The 19,460-nt window shown below is 54.6% G+C and overlaps 1 protein-coding gene across 4 annotated transcripts in view; it reads left to right on the top strand.

Annotated features, from left to right (window-relative positions):
* The window catches only part of SNAP47 (synaptosome associated protein 47), a 47,093-nt gene extending 33,233 nt beyond the window's left edge, over positions 1 to 13,860 (top strand). For 2 of the 4 annotated variants that reach the window (XM_019437219.2, XM_019437220.2), the window contains exon 4: positions 9,563 to 10,633. In XM_019437219.2, the coding sequence (XP_019292764.1) occupies positions 9,563 to 9,636 (74 nt within the window). In that variant the 3' untranslated portion in view covers positions 9,637 to 10,633. Of the gene's footprint in view, positions 1 to 1,793; positions 2,369 to 9,562; positions 12,846 to 12,917 lie in introns of those variants that run through there. The other 2 variants (XR_008422892.1, XM_053904486.1) reach the window with 2 other exon arrangements.
* Positions 13,861 to 19,460: the final 5,600 nt, after the last annotated feature.

Raw genomic sequence — 19,460 nt, forward strand, 5'->3', positions numbered from 1 at the left:
GTATGTCTGTGTATGTGTGCATGTACTCTGTGTGTATCTGCGTATGTCTGGGTGCATGTGCTTTGCATGTAGTGTGTGTACATTTGCTGTGCATGTGTCTGTGTATGTCTGCATGTGTGTGCATGTGCTGTGCACGTGTATATGTCTGTGTGTGTGTTGTGTGTTCATGTGCTGTGCATGTGTATGTGTACATCTGCTGTGCATGTATCTGTGTGTGTGCTGTGTGTGCATGTGCTGTGTGCATGTCTGTATGTCCGTGTGTGTGTGTATGTGTGTGTGCAGGTGCCCCACAGGGGTGTATACAACTGAGCATGCTCACTCACCCACATTTCTCTCAAGGGCTTGACACTGGATTCTTGCCTCTTTTTGTCCAGAAGTAGAACTTTAAACAATATTAGACAGAAATATTTTAATTTGTCTTCCTATGTTATTGCTGGACAATAGTGATTTAACTTTTTCCTTTTTAAGTAATTTTGAAGCAAATGCCTAGACACCATGCATGTGCACATCGTAGACATGTCAGCACATGTCTGTAGAACGTAAGAACTGGTAGAAACCCCCACACCCTGCCACGCTCACCTGGGTTCACCAGACATCAGTCCTCGTGTTCAGGGAGGTGTGTGTGTGTTTGTGCCGCTCAGGACCCGCACGCGGCCCCACGCAGGACACTCAGCAAAGCGCCTGCGTGTGTACAGCTTCTCTCTGCCCTTCCCATTCGCTTCATGGTATATTTGTAGAGAAAACTTGGATTCCCTGGTTCATAGCTAGACACTTTGTCAGACTCAGGCTCTGCTTTGGAGAGGCTATTCCGTCAGTGGCACCTCACTCTTCCACCAGGGCACACAGGAAGACCGTTTGTCTTTTAAACCTGTTTTTAAAGAAGTCCTATTGATGCGTCTGCAGAGGCACGGTCTCCTTTAAGCTGGGCCATTTCCTCCTTGGAAAAAAGGCATTCATCTTTGCTGTGGGATATTTTAAATATGCATGAGCTGTCACTCTTTCCCCTGGTCTAACTTAGTCACTTTCAGTAATGACACATAGGAACGCTGCTTTCTAGCTGCAACCACAAATTCTGCAGGTTACTGACTGCTCCTTGTGACCCGCGTATTGACTGCAGAACACGGCTTCAGGCCTTGAGAAACCCTCATCCTATAACAGACAAGTCCCCGTTCTCCTGAGAGAGGATGAGAGCACACAGGCCTCAGGCTGGGGTGATCGGGGACCCTCTCCCACCCTCCTATGAAGGCATCCCACTGTGTTGTGTTGAGGCCGAGGCAGGAGCGTGACTTTTTGATAGGAAGTGTAGGGATTTCATCTGTTGGTTCTGGTGGCATCCATGTGGTTTGAAAGGCCCCTTCCAATTTCAAACCAGCAGTCTGTTCCCTAGGTGGTAGAGGTCAGGATGTGAGTAGGATGGGCTCCCGTGCCCTCCTTCCCCATGAGACACTGCGTCCCTGGGGTTAGTCCTGACCGTTGTCCACAGGTGACCAAGCCGTGAGTCAGGACACCAGTTGCAGGGCGGGGAAGCAATGACCCCTGGGTGGTGGGGCTGGGGAGCACTGCAGGAGAGCAGGGCTCTGCACCAGCCAGCTGCCTCCCCCCCTGCAGGGAGGGCCCAGCTCCACAGGACCTCGTCCTCTAGAGGTGAAACACATGTTTCATATTTAGACAAGAATTCTTAGCAGTAGTTGAAGCTCAAGCGAAAGTAGGAATGAGGTAAATTTCTGGGGAAAACAGAAATGCAAGACCCACCCCCCCAGCCCCCTCCCGTTCAGCTGTGGTTTCTGTGGCAGATGCCGTTACAGTTGTTACGTGGAAAGCAGTTCGGATGCTGACAGAGACGACCGGCTGTGGTTTCCCCGGGGCCAGCGTGCTCAGCGCAGCGGGCCAGCTCTCACCACGGCGGCCACTGTCCACGGGGACTGGAAGAGGCACCGGATTCCCTGGACGGGTTTGGCAGAGCGCCGTGAACCATGTCTCGCGTCTGATGCGCTGGCCTTTCCTGCCTTGGGACTGCGGCCTGTTTGTCAGGACAGCAGTGTCCGCTGCCTGCTGGATGCAGTTCTCCCCTCGCTGGGAGTTTTCTCCATCATGTCTTAACCCCCACTGCCCTGTCTGCTCCTGATCTAGCTTTCCCCGCTGACCGTGGTACAGGGACCGCAGCCTGACGTGTAGCCACAGACGTGGCAAAGGAGGGTTCACCAGATGCTCCTGCCCTTCCTATAATGGGGTGCAGGGTGAGGACCTGGCCTGTGAGCCCACGGTCCCCATTCTGGGGGCGGGGGTGAGGACCCGGGCTGTGAGGTCACGGTCCCCGTACTGGTACTGCGGGGTGATGAGGACCCGGGCTATGAGGTCATAGTCCCCTTTCTGAGGGTGCAGGGGGAGGACCCAGGCTGTGAGCTCACGGTCCCCGTTCTGTGGGTGCAGGGTGAAGACCTGGGCTGTGAGGTCACGGTCCCCGTACTGGGAGTGTGGGGTGATGAGGACCCGGGCTGTGAGCACACGGTCCCCTTTCTGGGGGTACAGGGTGAGGACCCGGGCTGTGAGCTCATGGTCCCCATTCTGAGGGTGTGGGGTGAGGACCCAGGCTGTAAGGTCTCGGTCCCCATTCTGGGGGTGCGGGGTGAGGACCCGGGCTGTGAGGTCACGGTCCCCATACTGGGGGTGAGGGGTGAGAACCCAGGCTGTGAGGTCACGGTCCCCATACTGGGGGTGAGGGGTGAGGACCCGGGCTGTGAGGTCACAGTCCCCATACTGGGGATGCGGGGTGAGGACCCAGACTGTGAGGTCACGGCCCCTGTTCTAGGGGTGTGGGGTGAGGACCCGGGCTGTGAGGTCACGGTTCCCGTTCTCAAGGTGCAGGGTGAGGACCCGGGCTGTGAGGTCATGGTCCCCATACTGGGGGTGAGGGTGAGGACCCGGGCTGTGAGGTCATGGTCCCCGTACTGGGGGTGCAGGGTGAGGACCTGGGCTGTGAGCTCATGGTCCCCTTTCTGGGGGCGTGGGGTGAGGACCCAGGCTGTGAGGTCTTGGTCCCCATTCTGGGGGTACAGGGTGAGGACTCGGGATATGAGATCCCGGTGAGATCACGGAGGGGCATTGGCGCAGGCAGGCAGGCAGGCACCTTGCTGGACTGGGCTCTGCTCGGGGATGGGAACTGCTGGTGTCCTTCTTACTGGCCAGGAGGCTGGATTCAGTGCCCTGAGCTGTTTGGAGTGACTGCTGATGTTTGAGCAGTGGGTGCTGAACTCATTTCAGGTTTCTACCCTTCCCCCCTGCCCATTCTCTTACTGTCCTGTATCTTCCCCTGAACCTTCCAAGTCATTTTCATCACTTATGGGAAAAGCAGTGCTGCTTTGTGGGGCACGGGAGGTTACGATGCCACTCATATTTATGGTTTTGATGCCAGTCCAGATACTACTGGTGAGTTAGGCCCCTCTTTTCAGTATCTGTTACTTTGTAAGTTATTAAAAATGCCCCGACATCATGTCCTGTGTCACTTGTGTGAAACCTAAGAAGAGCCTTGGAAACCTCTGACATCCCTGACCGTCGACATCTCAGTGAGAAGACAGGTGTCCTGGGATGGGCCCTGCACTGGGAACTAGGGTCCTAGCTCTGGCCCGCCTGCTGCGGCTTCATGCCCTCCCTCCTATGCTGCCCCCTGAAATCGCTGGCCATGGTGATCGGCCCCAGGGCATCGCCAGGACACAGCTGGGCTTTGAGGAGGGGCAGCTCCCTTGCAGTCTGGGTGGTTGGGAACGCATTGTGCCCCTTCCACTGCCCCAGAGACGTGGATGGGGAGGCAGTGCCGCAGACAGATTCTAGAATGTGCCAGCCCCAACTAGAGCAGCTGCTGGGCTGCTTGGAGGGAGGAGTGCTAGAGACAGGAGCTCAGGGAGGGAGGAGCATGGTTGCGGGGGTGGGGGGAAAGGGGAGTAGCATGGGAGAGAGGAGCTTGAGGAAGGAGCTCAGGGGCAGGAGCAGAGGTGAGGGGGCGGAGCACAGGACAGGGGACGGCAGGAGTGGGTAGGGTCAGGAGCAGGTATTGGGGAACAGGAGCAGGGGCTATAGAGCCTGGGTTGAGGGCAGGAGCAGGAGTGAGGGGGGCAGGAGCTGTCGGGGAGCAGGGTGGAGTGTGGAGTGGGGTGGGGTGGGGAGGACAGGAGGTGGGGGGAGCAGGGTGGAGCGTGGGGTGGGGTTGGGAGGGCAGGAGCAATTACGAGGGAGGGTAGGAGCTGGAGGGGCAAGGTGGAGCGGGGGCTGGGGTGGGGTGGGCAGGGCAGGAGCAGGGGAGCCGGGCAGGAGTGTATGCTTTCCTCTTGCCTCAACTCCAAGGGAACCCCACACCTTAAAGTGCAGACATTTCAGGATGGCGCGCCTTGGCACTTTACCCCGTGTGTGCTGTTGTAGTGAACACTCATCATGTAAGTGTGCGGTTGTGTCCAAGTCCCGTACAGCGTCAGCTCCCGGCCGTGGCCCTCCTGTGCTGCTCCTTGAGGTCACCTGCTCTGGGAACCTCCTTCGGGTGCAGTCACCTGTGTGTCCATCCACGCTAGGCTTTCCTCGCTGCGCACCGAGCTTTCCGGCTGATGGTCTTGAAGCACCTGCACTTTCCTTTCTGCAGCCAAGTACACGGTGTGTGGATGGCCCACGTGTGTGCATTCACTGTGTCTGTATGTCTGGGCCCCACTGCCACTCCCAGGTCCCAGGGTCACTCCCCCTGTAGTATTTTCCACACACTCCTCCCCACGCTGGTGTGGGGAGCTGTGAGTCCTCCTGCCTCAGTCTCCTTCTCTAGGGTTGCTTTGGCCCTGAAGGGCTCTTTGCAATTCCAGACAGATTGGAGGAGGGATTGGAGATTCCTCCTCCTTCTGGGGAGGAAGAAAGGCTTCTGGAAATTTGACACGGATTGTGGTGAATGTGTAGGTCACTTTGGGACGCACCGCCATCTTGCAGCCCAGGAACACGGACACACTTCCCTAGTTAGGTCTTGAACATGTCTCCGTGTGGGATGCAGGTCTTAGGCCTTTACCTCTATTTTCTTGCATTCTGGGGTGAGTCCTACTTGGATCCCATGGTGACCTGATGGTGGGCTGGTGCCCAGAGCCCCCCCTAGTCCTGGGCGGCGTTCCGTGTGCCTGCCCTGCCTGGACCCTGAGTTGGACAGGCCGGTCGGCCCACTTTGAGGACTGAGGGATCCCTGAACGCAGCTGCCCGTGTCTCACTGTTGGGATAGAATCCTAGTGAGTCCACTTCTCCACCCGCTGCACAGGGAGGCGGTCTTGAGGAGGGGCCTCCCTAGAAGAGAACCCTGTGCTGCTGTCCACAGACAGCCCTCAGGGCCTCAAGGAATGCAGCAGAACGGACGAGGTGGGACATGGGGGTGGTCTATGAGTGCTGAATGTGACAGATCGTAGCCTAGAATGTTCTTTACAGCCTCCAGAGCTTTGGCTGTGCTGGAGGCCAGTGTTTCCCTCTTTACCTTCTCTATAGCATATTAATGGCCCCAACTGGAAGAACTATTTGGACTTGCAGACAGCTTGATTTATCCCAGCTCTGTTCTTAAATGGTTACTAATTTCTCACTGCAAGAAAATTCACAGTTTTTCAGTGAGTCAGCTTAATAACAAGATCAGGGCAGACAGTCTCACTAATACTAAACTCACTTTAGGTACTTAATATTGATGTAGTGGTACTCTGAATCCTGGGGTTTTATCATGAGGCAGAACAAGGCATTTTCTTCTTCAGACGGTGAGTTAGCACATTGCAGATGTTGTGCACACGTGAAGGTCCATCCTTCTGTGCTCTGTGTCCCTCCCCTGCCACAGTGACGTGGTCGGAGCCGGAGGCTGGACAACCAGGGCCCTGGAGGCTCACAGCGGAGCTGGGCCTCTGCCTCCTCCCTCTGATTCTCACACCTTGACAGCTTGTGGTAAGGAGCTTACATTGAAACACACGTGTTTATAAGTGGACCTTCCTTGCTGGATGAGCTGCTTTTCCATCATTTATTATAAACAGAATGAAAGTGTCATCTGTGCCACTATCTGTGCGGTCTGTGGTGTCGGGAGGTACAGGCCATCCTGGCATATGGCCAGTACAGAGAGAGCACAGTAACTTCTCTGCCCTGGGGACCACGTGGCGCCACCCGCTGCTGGCCCGAGCCATCCAGGCATCTCTCCTGGTTGTTGAAGCTGCCGAGTGGGCCCAGTGCCCTGCCAGAGGGGACCGAGCTTTCCCGGCAGTGCCTGTTTGTGTCTGTCTGTGCCTCGCCTGTGCTGTGTGCACCGTGTGTTTCTCTGTAGTTTACGAAAGTTGCTTCCTCCCAAAACTCAGTGTGCTTTTACTCAGGTCATTTCTGTGTAGGTTCACATGTGTCCAGGAAGATGGCTTGTCACTGGGGCAGGGACCTGAGGACGAGCCGTGGAGCCGGGTTGAGGCAGTGCCCAGGGATGGCTCCTCTGAACGGCCTGCTGATCCTTCAGAGACTGGCAGCATGAGACATTGCTGACGAGACGGCTTGTCATCCTGGGCCACAGCAGTAACAACTGTTCAGGTTTGGCCAGACTTGCTACTCCCCATTCTTTCCACCCTGTGTTCTGTGGAATGCACATGGTGCCGCTTAGTGTCTCCAGCCCCTTTCTTAAAGGGAAAGAACACCACACCAGCATGCGAGGCACACTCTTAGCCTGACAGTGTCCTCAGTAATTTTATTGGCAGACATGGTGGCTGTGAAGGGCACTCGTATTTCTGCAGTATCAGTTAATTTCAAGCACAGTTTTGGCGGGCCGGCCAGGGTCTCCTCACGGGCTGCACAGAAGGCGTCTCAGAGAGACATTTTCAGAGTCCAGCAAGTCAACAGGAACGTGCCGTGTTTGGACTGCACACTCAACAGAATGCTCCGCGTTTGCGGGCGAGTCAGCCGGTCCTGGATCCCGGCAAGAGGCATGCGCTGGGCCACAAAGGGGCGCGGCTCTGTTGGGAAAGCTGTCACGTGGTGGGGTGGTCTTGTGCTCCCTGGCACGATGGCCATGGGCCACATGTAGCCACTGAGCACTGGAAGTGTGGCTTATCCAGCTTGAGGTGTGCTGGGAGTACACCATTTGGCAATTGATGAAAGCATGTGTCTCGTTAGCGTTGTTCGCGTTGACCTCACACTGAAGTGAGAATATCTTGGTTTGATGGGGTAAAATAGGGTGCACTGTTGACAGTCATAATACTTACCGTTTTTACTGTTGAAAATGTGCACATTAGAAAATTTCAAGTCCCAGCTGTGGCTCTCCATAGGCAGGACATCTGCCATAGCTGCTCAGGGCTACGAGAGCAGGCCTGGGTCCTAACCCCCTCGCATGGCTGTGTGAGTGCTATGACCTGGGTCATCACACCATGATCCCTGTGGGCTCATCACATCAGGGCTGCACTGACTGGCCCTGAGCTTAGGGTCTTGAGCAAGCTCCTGGGCCTGGTTTGAGACACGGCTAGTTTGAAGGCTCTTAGAGACCAGTTGGGGTGCGTGGCAGGGGACCCACAGTCCTTACCCAGATCTGGGCTGACCGGGATGAGGTCGTGGGTGTGTGCTTCGGCCCCCAGAGTCACACGTCTGTGTGAGCGTGCGGGCACGGGGTGGAAGGAGGCCGGATGCTCAAGTGCCACAGCGTTACTAGCAGTGCTTGTCTGACAGCACCAGCTGGGTTTGGGTTCAGGACAACATACTTCCTTTTCTAGTTCTGTGTCCTGTGTGCTTGCCCAGTGAGATCTGGCCAGTAGCTGCCTTACTAAAAGCCCATGTCATCAGCACAGGTGCACCTGTGCCTGCTCACAGTGCAGATCCTGCTGGTCCTGGAAGATGCTTGGTGGGGTTGACAGGGACATAGATGGCTCAGCACAGGGTGTCCCCTCATGGGTGTGGAATTGGGTGCACATGGGTAGTACAGGCCGGCCCGCCGGGGACGTGGTGTGTGCATACCTCCTGGAGCGCCGCATTGGTGCACTCAAGGTGGAGGCCTGCTGGGAGGGGTGGTTGGTGGGAGAGGGACCTGCCTCACACGGTGCTGAGCGGTGACTGTTTATTGTGCTGTTTGGGCCTCAGCCATGTGAGGTCATAGGAACGCGATGGAAAAGACCTCCTGTATTAGGTCATCCAGCCCGTCCCTCAGAGCCGACTGACCCCACAGTATACTTTCCAGAGCTCCGTCCAGTTTTTCCAGTGACTCAGCGGCTCCCAGAGGGCGCGCAAGGCTGGTGTCTGAGCCTGCTACCTAGGGTCAGGATTTGTTGTTCCGTGCCTGGACGGGGCTCCCGGGGGTGATGCTGGGCTCGCAGAGAGGTGAGGGGCCCAGCCTGCCTCTGTCACAGCGACCTCCGCACTCCTCACTGCCAGCCCCTCCACGAAGCGGGCTGTCGCGGTGCTCCTGCAGCTGAGCCTCCAGGACTTGGCGGGCGCGCCTCACATGGCGCTTTATAGTTTTGACAGCTTGCTCCCATTTGTGAGCTCATTCCGGCCTCACCGCTCCTGAGGAAGGAGCTGATCTGCTCATCCTCCCGGCCACCTCCCTGCCTCCATTCTCTTCCTCGTGTGGCAGCCAGCAGTGCAGGGTGGCTTCTTGAGACACCTCCCAAGACGTCACCTGGGGACTGGTGTGCTGTCCTGAGGTGTGGCCAGTCCTAGGCTGTGGTGTCACCTGGTGGTGCCAGTGGGGGTGATATCAGTGCGCGGTATGGCGCCCTGTGGGGTCCCCGCTGTATCCCCTGGGCCAGTCACTGCTGACACTCGTCCCTGCATGACCAAGGACTTAGAAGTCATCTGTGGGCCATGGACCCGCTGGGAGAGGGCAGACAGGCACCCCGTGCTCCTCAACGATTCACATTCTGCAGGCCCTTTGTCCTGACCCGACTTTCCCTGAAACTGGCATTAACATTTATTGCAGGTAGTTGGTCATTAAGATTTCTCTTAAAATCATTCCTTTTTGTTGTCAGCTTGAGGATATTAAAGTTTTAAAGCCAGGCTCAGCACGCACGTAGTTAAAGTACCTTTCACAATGCAAGTAGTCTCGGTAGAATTGCAGTAAAACGCCTGCTCTTACAGCGTGTGAGACTTTGGACGTGTGACTGAGCCACAGAAATGGGGCGAGGGGCCACCATCCAGCCTGTCAGCGTCCCTCCTCCCCTCTCAGCCCGCAGGATTGTGCTCCACGATCTCACCTCCCTTGGGTGCTTTGTATGTGAAATGTTTCAAACACAAAGGAGAAAGTGGTTTGGCTTTTCTTTGTAAATCCTGTGTTTCCAGCTAGTCTGGGTTCGGTCCTTGGGTGCAGACAGGTACTGAAGACAGTGACTGTACAGACCCCAGGCTGCATTGTCAACTCCAGCCTGCTGCCCGCCCTGGGGGTCAATGCTGCTGAGTGGCCCAGCTGAGACCCAGACCCAGGACTGGAGGGCAAAGTGTTCATCACCCCTACTGACTCACAACATTTCCTAAGCACTATAAACGTGACGGGAAGATACACTGTTTTTGAGAGTTTGAAGAAAGGCATCCCCCTCTGCCACATGTGCCTCTCTTGCAGATCCTGAGGAAACTCAAAGGTCTTGCCCTGGACACCGAGGCAGAGCTGGAGAGGCAGGACGAGGCCCTGGATGACATCACCGCCGCCGTGGACCGGACCACCCTAACCATCGACAAGCACAATCGGAGGGCAAAGAAACTGACTTAGAGGGACAAGAAAGCATGACAGTCACTTCCCTGAGTGCTTTGTTCTCAACACCTGCACGCTTCCTTGACCAGAAAGCCCGGGAAGTTGGGTCCAGGACTAGGCGGTACCTGGAGGCCTTGCCCTGGGAGGTGCAGGCCTGCCTGGGCTGTAGGGGCCTGGCTCCCTGTGCACTGCGATGCTGACCATGGCCCCCAGGGGGGAGGAGAAGCTCCAGGAGGCCTGCACCCCCATGGTGGCCCCAGCTCCTCTTGCTCCCACCTGTCCTGGGCCCTGATTCCCTGCTCCCTACCCTTACTCCCCTCACTCCTCCCCCCCACTCTCCCCCTTCTCCCCCCTCTCTCCTCCCCCCACTCCCCCCACTCCCCCCACTGCCCCCTGCTCCCCCCCACCCCACTCCCTGCCCTCCCTCCCCATTCCTCCTCCCTGCAGGGCTCCCCCCTACCCACTCCCCCCTCCTTGCAGGCCACTCCCCTTTCATACTTGAGCCCCTTGGAGCCTGGAGAGCAGCTGGAAGCTGACCCCAGTGCTCAAGGCTGCTTTGCATGGCCAGCAGCACAGCTAGCGGAGTCTTCATTGTTTCTCTGTCCTTGCTTGGTGCAAAAGGGCAATTTAAGTCTCTGGTAAAGAAGTCTGCTGATTTTTGACTCTGCCCCCCTAACTCTGTGTGCTATGTGAGCAGAGCCCCTTCTGCAGGACCACATTCAGGCCCGAGACCCCCCCCCCCCCCTCTGGGCCACTGTGCGTGGGCCCCAGTGCCCTCAGTCTGTCCTTCTCTGGGGACAGGCCAGTTCCTTCCTGGTTGTGCTGTGATTTTCTACCCGAAGTCTAGTACATCTGGAGGTCATCCTATAAACACCTGAAATGTTCCCCTGCCCAGTTTTTAGCCAAGTGTGAAAATAATACATATTGCACCTATTTTAAAAAGTGTCGATTTTTTCTTTAGGTGCCCCATTTCTGCCCAGAAATAGAAGAGATACCGTAGTTTTAGAATGTATTTTGAAGATACATGTTGATGCTGCTTTCTGCTTGGGATCCCAGTGGGAGGGCCCCTCAGGAAAGGATGGGGGCAGAGTGTGGAAGTGGGTGAGCCCTTCTCTCACAGGCTGGGCCACCTGCAGACTGCTTTGGAATAGGCTCTCCTGTGGCTGTCCTCTGACTGTGCAGGTATAGTGCTAATTTTCTGGGGCTGCTAATGAAGTACAAGTGGGGGGCCTAGGACAGCAGGCTTTGTTCTCTCCCAGGTCTGGAGGCCAGGAGACTGAGGTCAAGGTGTCACAGGGCCATGCTTCCTCTGAAGGCTCCAGGAGGATCTCTCCTGCCTCTCCTGACTGCCAGAGCCTCAGGTGTTCTGGGCTCATGGCCGTGTCTCCCCAGTCTCTGCCTCCATCACCAAATGGCTGACTGAAATTCCCCCTCCCTTGTCTCATAAGGACACCTGTCACTGACTCAGGGCCTGCCCTGATCCAGGGCTAGCTTTTGCATAATGTGGCCATTTCTGCTAATGTCGCATTCCAGTTCAGTGTGGATGTGAATTTGGGGTCACCTAGGAGTGCGCAAATTTCTGGAAGCTTGCTTGTTCAAGAAGACACAGGAAGTAGCACGTCTAGAAAATAACCTTCATGGGTATCTTCTGGTTCTTGTTACTTTGGTGAGATATAGTCCTCATCTCTGTCTACTTTATTTGACCTGTCCCTACCAACCTCCAGAATGACAAGTGGGCCTGTGCTTTCAGGGCCGCCAGTCTGATGCTGGCGTGTGAGTGAGTGCCCCAGCACTTTTCTGGCACTGTGAGATTGGAGTTCTCAGCCCCAGAAGCTCCTTCTTCTCAGGCTCAGTGCTGGGGAGGACAAGGAGGGCACAGCAGATGTGTACGTGTGTCAACAGGACAGTTATTGAGAGCTTCTGCTGTGCCCAGATGCAGTGGCGGGATCGTGTCCTGTGGAGCTTGGAGTGAGGCGGGAGGATGCAGTTTGTTCCCTGGGCCCTGGGCATGTGCAGGTAGGCAGGCTGCCCTAACTCCAGAAGCTTCAGTTCCTGCAACAGCCCATGAGGAATGAGGTTCCTAGAGGTGGAGCATGTGGTTCTCTGTGACAGCTGAACTCCAGACTCACACCAGGGACTCAGAGTGCACACACGTGTGCATACACACATGGACTTGCATGTGCACACACACACATGCTGACCCCAGGCTCCTCAAAACTCCGTGGGTATCTGTGCATCTCACATCAGCAGTCAGAGGAAGAGCCACAGGCCAGGTGACTTCTGCCATCAAGAGCCCTGAAGTCGGAAGGAAAGCAAACCTGTCCCACCCTTAGCCTGCTAGGGCGGTCCTGCCAGCATCCGCTCATGCTGGAGACAACCACTGCCCTTCATCTCCTGGCAGCTGGGCTGCACAGACTTCTGCAACTGGCAGTACTCAAAGCAGGGCCAGGACTCCCGGTGAGTTCTCCAGAACTAGCCTCTCCTTTTCCAGCACCTGGGGATGCTTGAGACCCCAAGCACCAGCAAGGCATGTGGCACTGAAGACACTGGAGCGTTAGGGCATTATCTCTGGGCCATTCTCTCCCGTGAATACATAAATTGATGGAGACAACAGTTCTCTGCAGAATTAGACTGTTAAAAAAAAAAGGTACATCAGGATCATTTTATGCTACTTATTAAGCTTGATCCCGGAGTTAACTTTTTCATCTTACACACTTCCACTAGCAAAACTCCATTGCCAAATCAGGCTGGAACCTAAGCACAGACACCTACCTATTTAACCACTGGACTCCAAGGCACAGGCCAACCCTAACTATGAAGGGCAACCTAAAAGGCCAGCCCTTTTCAAAAATCCCTATGAAACCAGGCAGTAATTCCAACACCAGTTACTCCTAATCCCAGGTGCTCTAACTCCACCCCCACTGCTCCCACCCCAGGTGCCCTGACTCTACTCCCCACCTCTCCCCTCCCTTGGTGTCCTAACTCCACCCCTACTGCTCCCCTCCCCAGGTGCTCTGACTCTAATCCCAACCTCTCCCCTCCCCAGGTGCTCTAACTCCACCCCCACAGGTCCCACCCCAGATGCCCTGACTCTACTCCCCACCTCTCCCCTCCCCTGGTGCCCTGACTCCACCCCCACAGCTCCCCTCCCCAGGTGCTCTGACTCTAATCCCAACCTCTCCCCTCCCCAGGTGCTCTAACTCCACCCCCACTGCTCCCACCCCAGATGCCCTGACTCTACTCCCCATCTCTCCCCTCCCCTGGTCCTCTGACTCCACCCCCACCACGCCCCTCCCCAGGTGCTCTGACTCCACCCCCACTGCTCCCATCCCCTGGTGCCCTAACTCCAGCCCCCACTGCTCCCTAGTCTGGATGGACTGGCCATGCCCCACTTTTTGGACTCAGAGGACATAACTGGGACTGGACACTGAGTTGCTTCTGGAAGCTGGACCAGGGGAAGCAGGTGAATAGTCAGGTGGTGATCTCTCTGGCCATCTTCAGGCAGCCCAGGTGTTGGTGTGATGGCTGGAGCCCAGTTCTTTGCATCAGGTGAGGAGATGCTCTGGAGGGTGTCATGAGGACCCCAGTGATGCTTAGCAGTGGCAGCAGGCTGTTGGCAATGGGGCCTGTGGTGTCCACCCTGTTTTCTGCTTTCCTGATGTGGGCCTTGACCCCTGACACTGACGTTCAGTCCATTTGTGGGGTTGAGGTCACCCATGTGCTTTATTTCTGCACCAAAATATTAGTGTTTGCCCTTTAACTGACGATTGGGGCTGGACTATATTGGTTTGTTGTCACCCTGGGAGGTGTTTGCACTTCCTAAAACACAAAATGCTCTGAGTCCAGTTTTACTCCATATAAAGGTGGGCAAAACGCAAGACCCTTGCAGCTATGGCACCAACTTCACGCTGACATGAAACTGCTTTCACATCTCATCAAAAACAATTGACTCTGGAACAAAACAACCCTGAGTTAATTGGTCTGTTTCAGGCACAGGTGGGTTTTGTATAAAAGGCCCAGAAGTAACTACTTCATCTTGAGCCATGTGACGCATATCACAATGTCCGGGCTGTGCTACTTACAAGAGAGCGTCCAGGACTTGTGAGCAAATGGGCTTGATGTGTTCAGATAAAACTGTGACATTACAGTGTCATTTATTTCATGTGTCAGGATTTGTTATTCTTGCTTTGATTTCATTCTTTCAACTCTCTGAATTTTAAACACGCCCTGGGCATGCAGGCTGCAGGTGCGTCACCCACCAAGGTGTGTGGGTCCCTCAGGAGGTAACTCGCTGGCCTCCTCAGCCCTGGACTTCAGTGTGGCCGCAGCCGGGGGACCCCCCCACTCCATTCCCAGGCCGTGCCCAGCGGTCCACAGCTTCAGAGGCTGCACGGATGGGAGTCCGTGGTCCTGGTCCTTTAGAAGGCAGAGCTTGGAATGGGAGGAGTAAAGTGAGGAGCAACTGATGTGGATTCCACAAGTGATTTTCCCTGCAGGCCCCAAATGAGCACACACAGAGATTTTAGCCGAGGAAAAGACGAACATCCTGGAGACATTTTCAAACACACAGACACACGCACACACAAGGAACGCGACTGTATGCAGTCAGTTAGGGTGGGGGCTTTGGTTTGGTTTGGACTTTGATGAAATGCCTTCTCAGAGGCAGGGCGTCAGCCCTGGCATGAGACCACCAGCCTCACCTGTGAGGAGCCCCCTCCCTCCTTACTGCTGCCAGTTTAATTATTAGCCATAGGTTTGAGTAAAACTTGAAAGACACACAAATTGTAGTCAGTTTTCACATTTGCAACTGATTTCCACATCCACATAATATTTCAAACTTCTGGCACCCATCTGGAAACTTGGAACAGCAGTGGGCCTGTTGAGGAGGTAATTTTCCCTGATTCATTTTGAAAGTGAAAAGCCGCAGGGCGGGAGGCAAGGGTGGTCCTGCTTCCCAAAACGGCTGGTCAGTCTCGCTCCTAGGCTTCCTCAGCACAAGCAGGCAGGAGCAGTGGGAAGGTATCGCTTTGCAGCCCCAGGAGCTCCTGCCAGCCCAAGAGAGCCACGCACAGCCAGGCTGTGCTGCCAGGTAAGGACCCCCGGGCTGCAGAGGTGGAGAGCTATGAGCAGGACCAGAGACTGTGCCCCGTGGACCAGACTCCCACAGGCGTGGACAAGCATGTCCTCAGAGTGTGGCTGGTGTGCCATCATGGGCAGCTGCTCTCCCAGTGGGCAGCTTGGGCACCGGCACCACCCTGTCTCTCTGGCACATTTTCCCCCACCAGGTGCCCCAGGGTCCTTCAGACTCTGCTCGACATCTCCTGTCCCCACCTCTGCCATTTCCTCTCACCCTCAGGATGGGGGACTGGTGACTCACTTTCCCCAGCTGACCCTTCTGCTTGGAGCATCTTTCCCGGAATGAGCAAAGGGCTTGTGTCCATCAGCTGGTTGCTGGGTGCAGAAACCCAGCTGGACGTGGAGGAGGCTGTGCCCACCCACAGTGGCCTTTTCTTCCCATGCCCAGCCATACAGCAGGTGCCCAGAGGGCTGACCCTTGTTGGGAGACTCAGGGGCAGATGTTCTGGGAGGCGTGGGGGCAGCAATGGCACTAATCCCACACTGTGTAAGGTGAGCGTGTGAAATTAAAGAGAAGCCCCACTAACGTGGACTCCGACACTAGCCAGGGATGCCGGAAAGGGGAGCCTGCCCCTTGGGGACCCCAACCAAAGCATCCACAACTGGAAAGAATCACCAGCTACAGGCCCCCCGAAGGAAGAGGTGTGGGTTGCATCTCCTACAAGAAGACCACCTCTGTAACCCAGCCAATGAGAAACCGTTAGAATGTCCTAAACTGCAACTCTCTGTTATCCCTGAATAAACCCATTTTTGCTGATAAAATACCTATTTATTTTTGAGGTGAACAAGGACAGTCAGACAATGCACAGCCTCCTGCCGTCCCTTGGCTGTTGCTGTGGGACCTCAGGCCACAATGTCCAGTGAACTGAGGCTCTGGTTCTGAATGTGGCCAAGGCGCTAAGATCACAGCTGGGGAAGATGATACAGACGGGTCAGAGGACAAGCCCAGGAGCCACCCCCAAGTGCTGAGGAAGCACTTCACCTATGATTCGGACACTCAGGTCTGCCCTGCGTGCTGTCTTGCCCCGAGGGCTCACAGAGGCACCCCAGAACAGCGCTGAGGCCTCTGGAGCATGAGATCCCTCCCAGCTGACCAGTGGGACCGAAGACTCAGGGAGGACAGTGTGGAGAGAAGGGAAGGGGTCTCAGCCCTCAGGGCAGGATCCAGACCAGCAGGCTGCTCAGCGTGCAGATCCAAACCCACCATTTATGCCCCATCTCAGAAAATGAGCTTCCTTCTGTAGTCGGTGGCTTCCTGCTAAACCCACAGACCACCTTTCTTCCCAGTTGGCTTGGCCACACAGGACCTGGCCCTGACACAGGGTGTCACAGAGAGGGGCTGGAGCATTAGCTGGGGAAGAAGAGCAAGACGCCCTGGGTAGCAACAGTGATCCCTCGAGACTAACCCAAATCAGGAGGTGCCTGAACCTGCAGCCTCACTGGCTTTCTGGGCTTGCAGGGGTGTTCAGGTCCTAAAAAAAAGATCATGGCATCTTGTCCAAGCTCACTCTGAGCTCTGGGTCTGGGGAAGTAGGTACCCTGCCGTCCTGTAGTCAAACCCTGACCCTAGGAGGCCCCACAGTCCAAGCCCTGCTGCCGGTAACACTGTCAGGCCTCCCCCTTCTTACACTGCCTAGTGGGGTGGGGGGGGCAGACCTCACAGCCTGGGCAGGATCCAAGATCCCCCCCTCACCCACCCCTCACTGTGCACAGACCTCACAGCCCGGGGAGGGTCTCCCAAAACCCACCCCTCACTGTGCACAGACCTCACAGCCTGGGGAAGGGTCTCCCCCTCACCCACCCCTCACTATGCACAGACCTCACAGCCTGGGGCAGGGCCTCCCCCTCACCCACCCACCCCTCACTGCGCACAGAACTCACAGCCTGGGGCGGAGTCTCCCCAACACCCACCCTTCACTGTGCACAGACCTCATAGCCTGGGGAGGGTCTACCCAACACCCACCCCTCACTGTGCACAGACCTCACAGCCTGGGAAGGATCTCCCCCTCACCCACGCCTCACTGTGCACAGACCTCACAGCCTGGAGTGGGGTCTCCCCAAAACCCACCCCTCACTGTGCACAGACCTCACTGCCTGGGGCAGGGTCTCCCCAACACCCACGCTTCACTGTGTGCAAACCTCACAGACTGAGGAGAGTCCCTACCCACCCACCCCTCACTGTGCACAGACCTCACAGCCTGGGGTGGGGTCTCCTCCTGTCATGTGGCCTGACTGCAAACTGAACAAAAAGCAAATAGAGGTGTGTGATTTTCCTGGGGCTTCCGTAAGGAACTACTACAAATAGGTCGGGGGAAACCATAGAGCTTATGCTCACGTAGGTGTGGAGGCCTGAATCTGAAGCCAAGGTGAGGTCAGGGTACTGCTCCCCCCAAAGGTCCCAGAGGAGACTGCTTCCGGCCTGTGCACCTCACGGTGGCCTGAAGCTGCATGTGCCCATCCCTCCAACATTGTGGCATCGCTGTCTCATCCACTGTGTGTCTGTCAACACTTGTCAGTGGATTTAGTGCCCAGCAAATGACCCCACGTGATCTCAACATCCTTAACATAACTGCATCTGCGGAGACATTTTTTTCCAAGTAAGGTCACATTTGCAGGTTCCTGGAATCAGGACTGGGACATATCTTTTTGAGAGCAATAAGTCAGACCATTATAGGCTGCCCTCTGTTCCTCCTGAACTCACACTCGGCCCACCTACAAAATATATTCACTCCATCCCAACATCCTCAAAAGTCTCATCTTTTTACCCATCATCTTTGTTCAAAGTGTCATCTAAATATCGTTGGCTCGTTATGTGAATCTCCTCAATCTGGTGGGGGAGAGACTCAGTATGGTCCCCCCTGGGGCAAAATTCCTCTCCATCATCTCCAAACTACTTGGTGGGACAGGCATAGGGCAAGAGTAGCAGACTGTCCCTAGCCCAAGAGAAAAACACAGAAGTTAGAAAGGTTGCCAGAGTTCCTGTTCTGATCTCATACTCATGGAGCTGGGAAGTTGCTACCCCATCCTCACATCCAGACAAAAGCTGAACAAGCTGAAAACACAACTCTCCTTTAGTCCCTCAGAGAAATGAGGTCACAGGGTAAACCACTGCCCCCAAATCTGGAGACAGGTGAGCCCAGGGAATCACAACCTACTAAACCAGAAACCCCCTTGGGAACCAGTGCCCACGTGTGAAAAACCACACTGTACGGGACAGGTTGCTGGAGGCTTAGCATGGACAAGTCTGAGAGTGAGGACTCCAGCAGGCTATCACAGTGAAGACTGGAGGAGATGTCCCCTCATGCTCCTGACAGGGAGGGGAAAGTAGTCACCACGAAACACCAGAGCACCGGCCCATCTTCCGGAGAAATGAGTCTACCAGAGCCTGACCTGCTCACCACACCACCAAAGTCCTGTTTACAGTGGTTTCTTTCACCTGGTACATCATGTCTGTCACCATCAAGAAAAAAACACAAGGCACACTGAAAGATAAGAAACACAATTTGAGGACACAGAGCAGCATCAGAACCAGACAAGGCAGTCATGTTGGAATTATCAGAGCAGGAATTTAAAACAGCTGTGATTAATATGCTAAGGACTCTACTGGATAAAGTAGAGAGTACGCAAGAACAGGTAGGTAATGTATACTGAGGGATAGAAATGCTAAGAAAGAATAAAAAAGAAATGCTAGAGGTCAAAAACACTATAATGGAAATGAGGAATGCTTTTGGCAGGCTCATCCGTAGAGGGGACACAGCCGAAGAATCTGTGAGCCTGGGGATGTGTCAACAAAAATTTCCAAGATGAAAGCGAAGATAAACAAGGCTGCAAAACAGAGAACCCAGATTATCCAAGGACTATGGGGCAACAAAAGGCAAAGTGTACATATTGGCGGTGGGGGGGGGGGGGGGGGGTTGGGGGAAAGACCAGACAGAGAACCAAGAGGAAGAGGGACAGAAGAAACATTTGAAGCAACACTGAGTGAGAATTTCCCTCCAAATTCATGCCAGGCACCAAACCACAGATTCAGGAAGTTCAGAGTATACCAAACAGGATTAATGCAAGAACAAAATAACAACAAAAAACCCTAAACCTAGGCATATCATAACCAAACTTTAGAAAATCAAAGATAAAGAAAAAATCTTGAAAAAAGCCAAAGGGAGAAAATCACCTTACCTGTAGAGAAGCAGATCCCATGAACATTAAAATGATACTAAAGAAATATTATGAACAACTGTGGCCACAAATTTAATAAGCTAGATGAAATGGACCAATTCCTTGAAGGAAAAATCTGCCAAATGCCCATTAAAAAAGATAAACAATTTGAATAGACCCATTTCTATTAGAGAAAATGAATCAGTGATTTCATAACTTCCCCAAACAGAAAGCTCCAGGCCCCAGTGGGTTCACTGGTGAATTCTACTAAATATATAAGGAGAAATTTACCTTATTATCTACAGTCTCTTTGCAGAGGATAGAAGCAGAGAGAATACTTCCTAACTCATTCTATGAGGCAGCATTACCCTAACACAAATCTAGCAAAAACACTACAAGGAAACTACAGACAAATATCTCTCATGACAATCGATGCAAAAATCCTTGACAAAATATTAGCAAACCAAATCCAACAATG

The sequence above is a fragment of the Panthera pardus genome, unplaced genomic scaffold (assembly GCF_024362965.1).
Source record: "Panthera pardus isolate Hobbes unplaced genomic scaffold, ASM2436296v1 HiC_scaffold_1, whole genome shotgun sequence".
Taxonomy (NCBI): domain Eukaryota; kingdom Metazoa; phylum Chordata; class Mammalia; order Carnivora; family Felidae; genus Panthera; species Panthera pardus.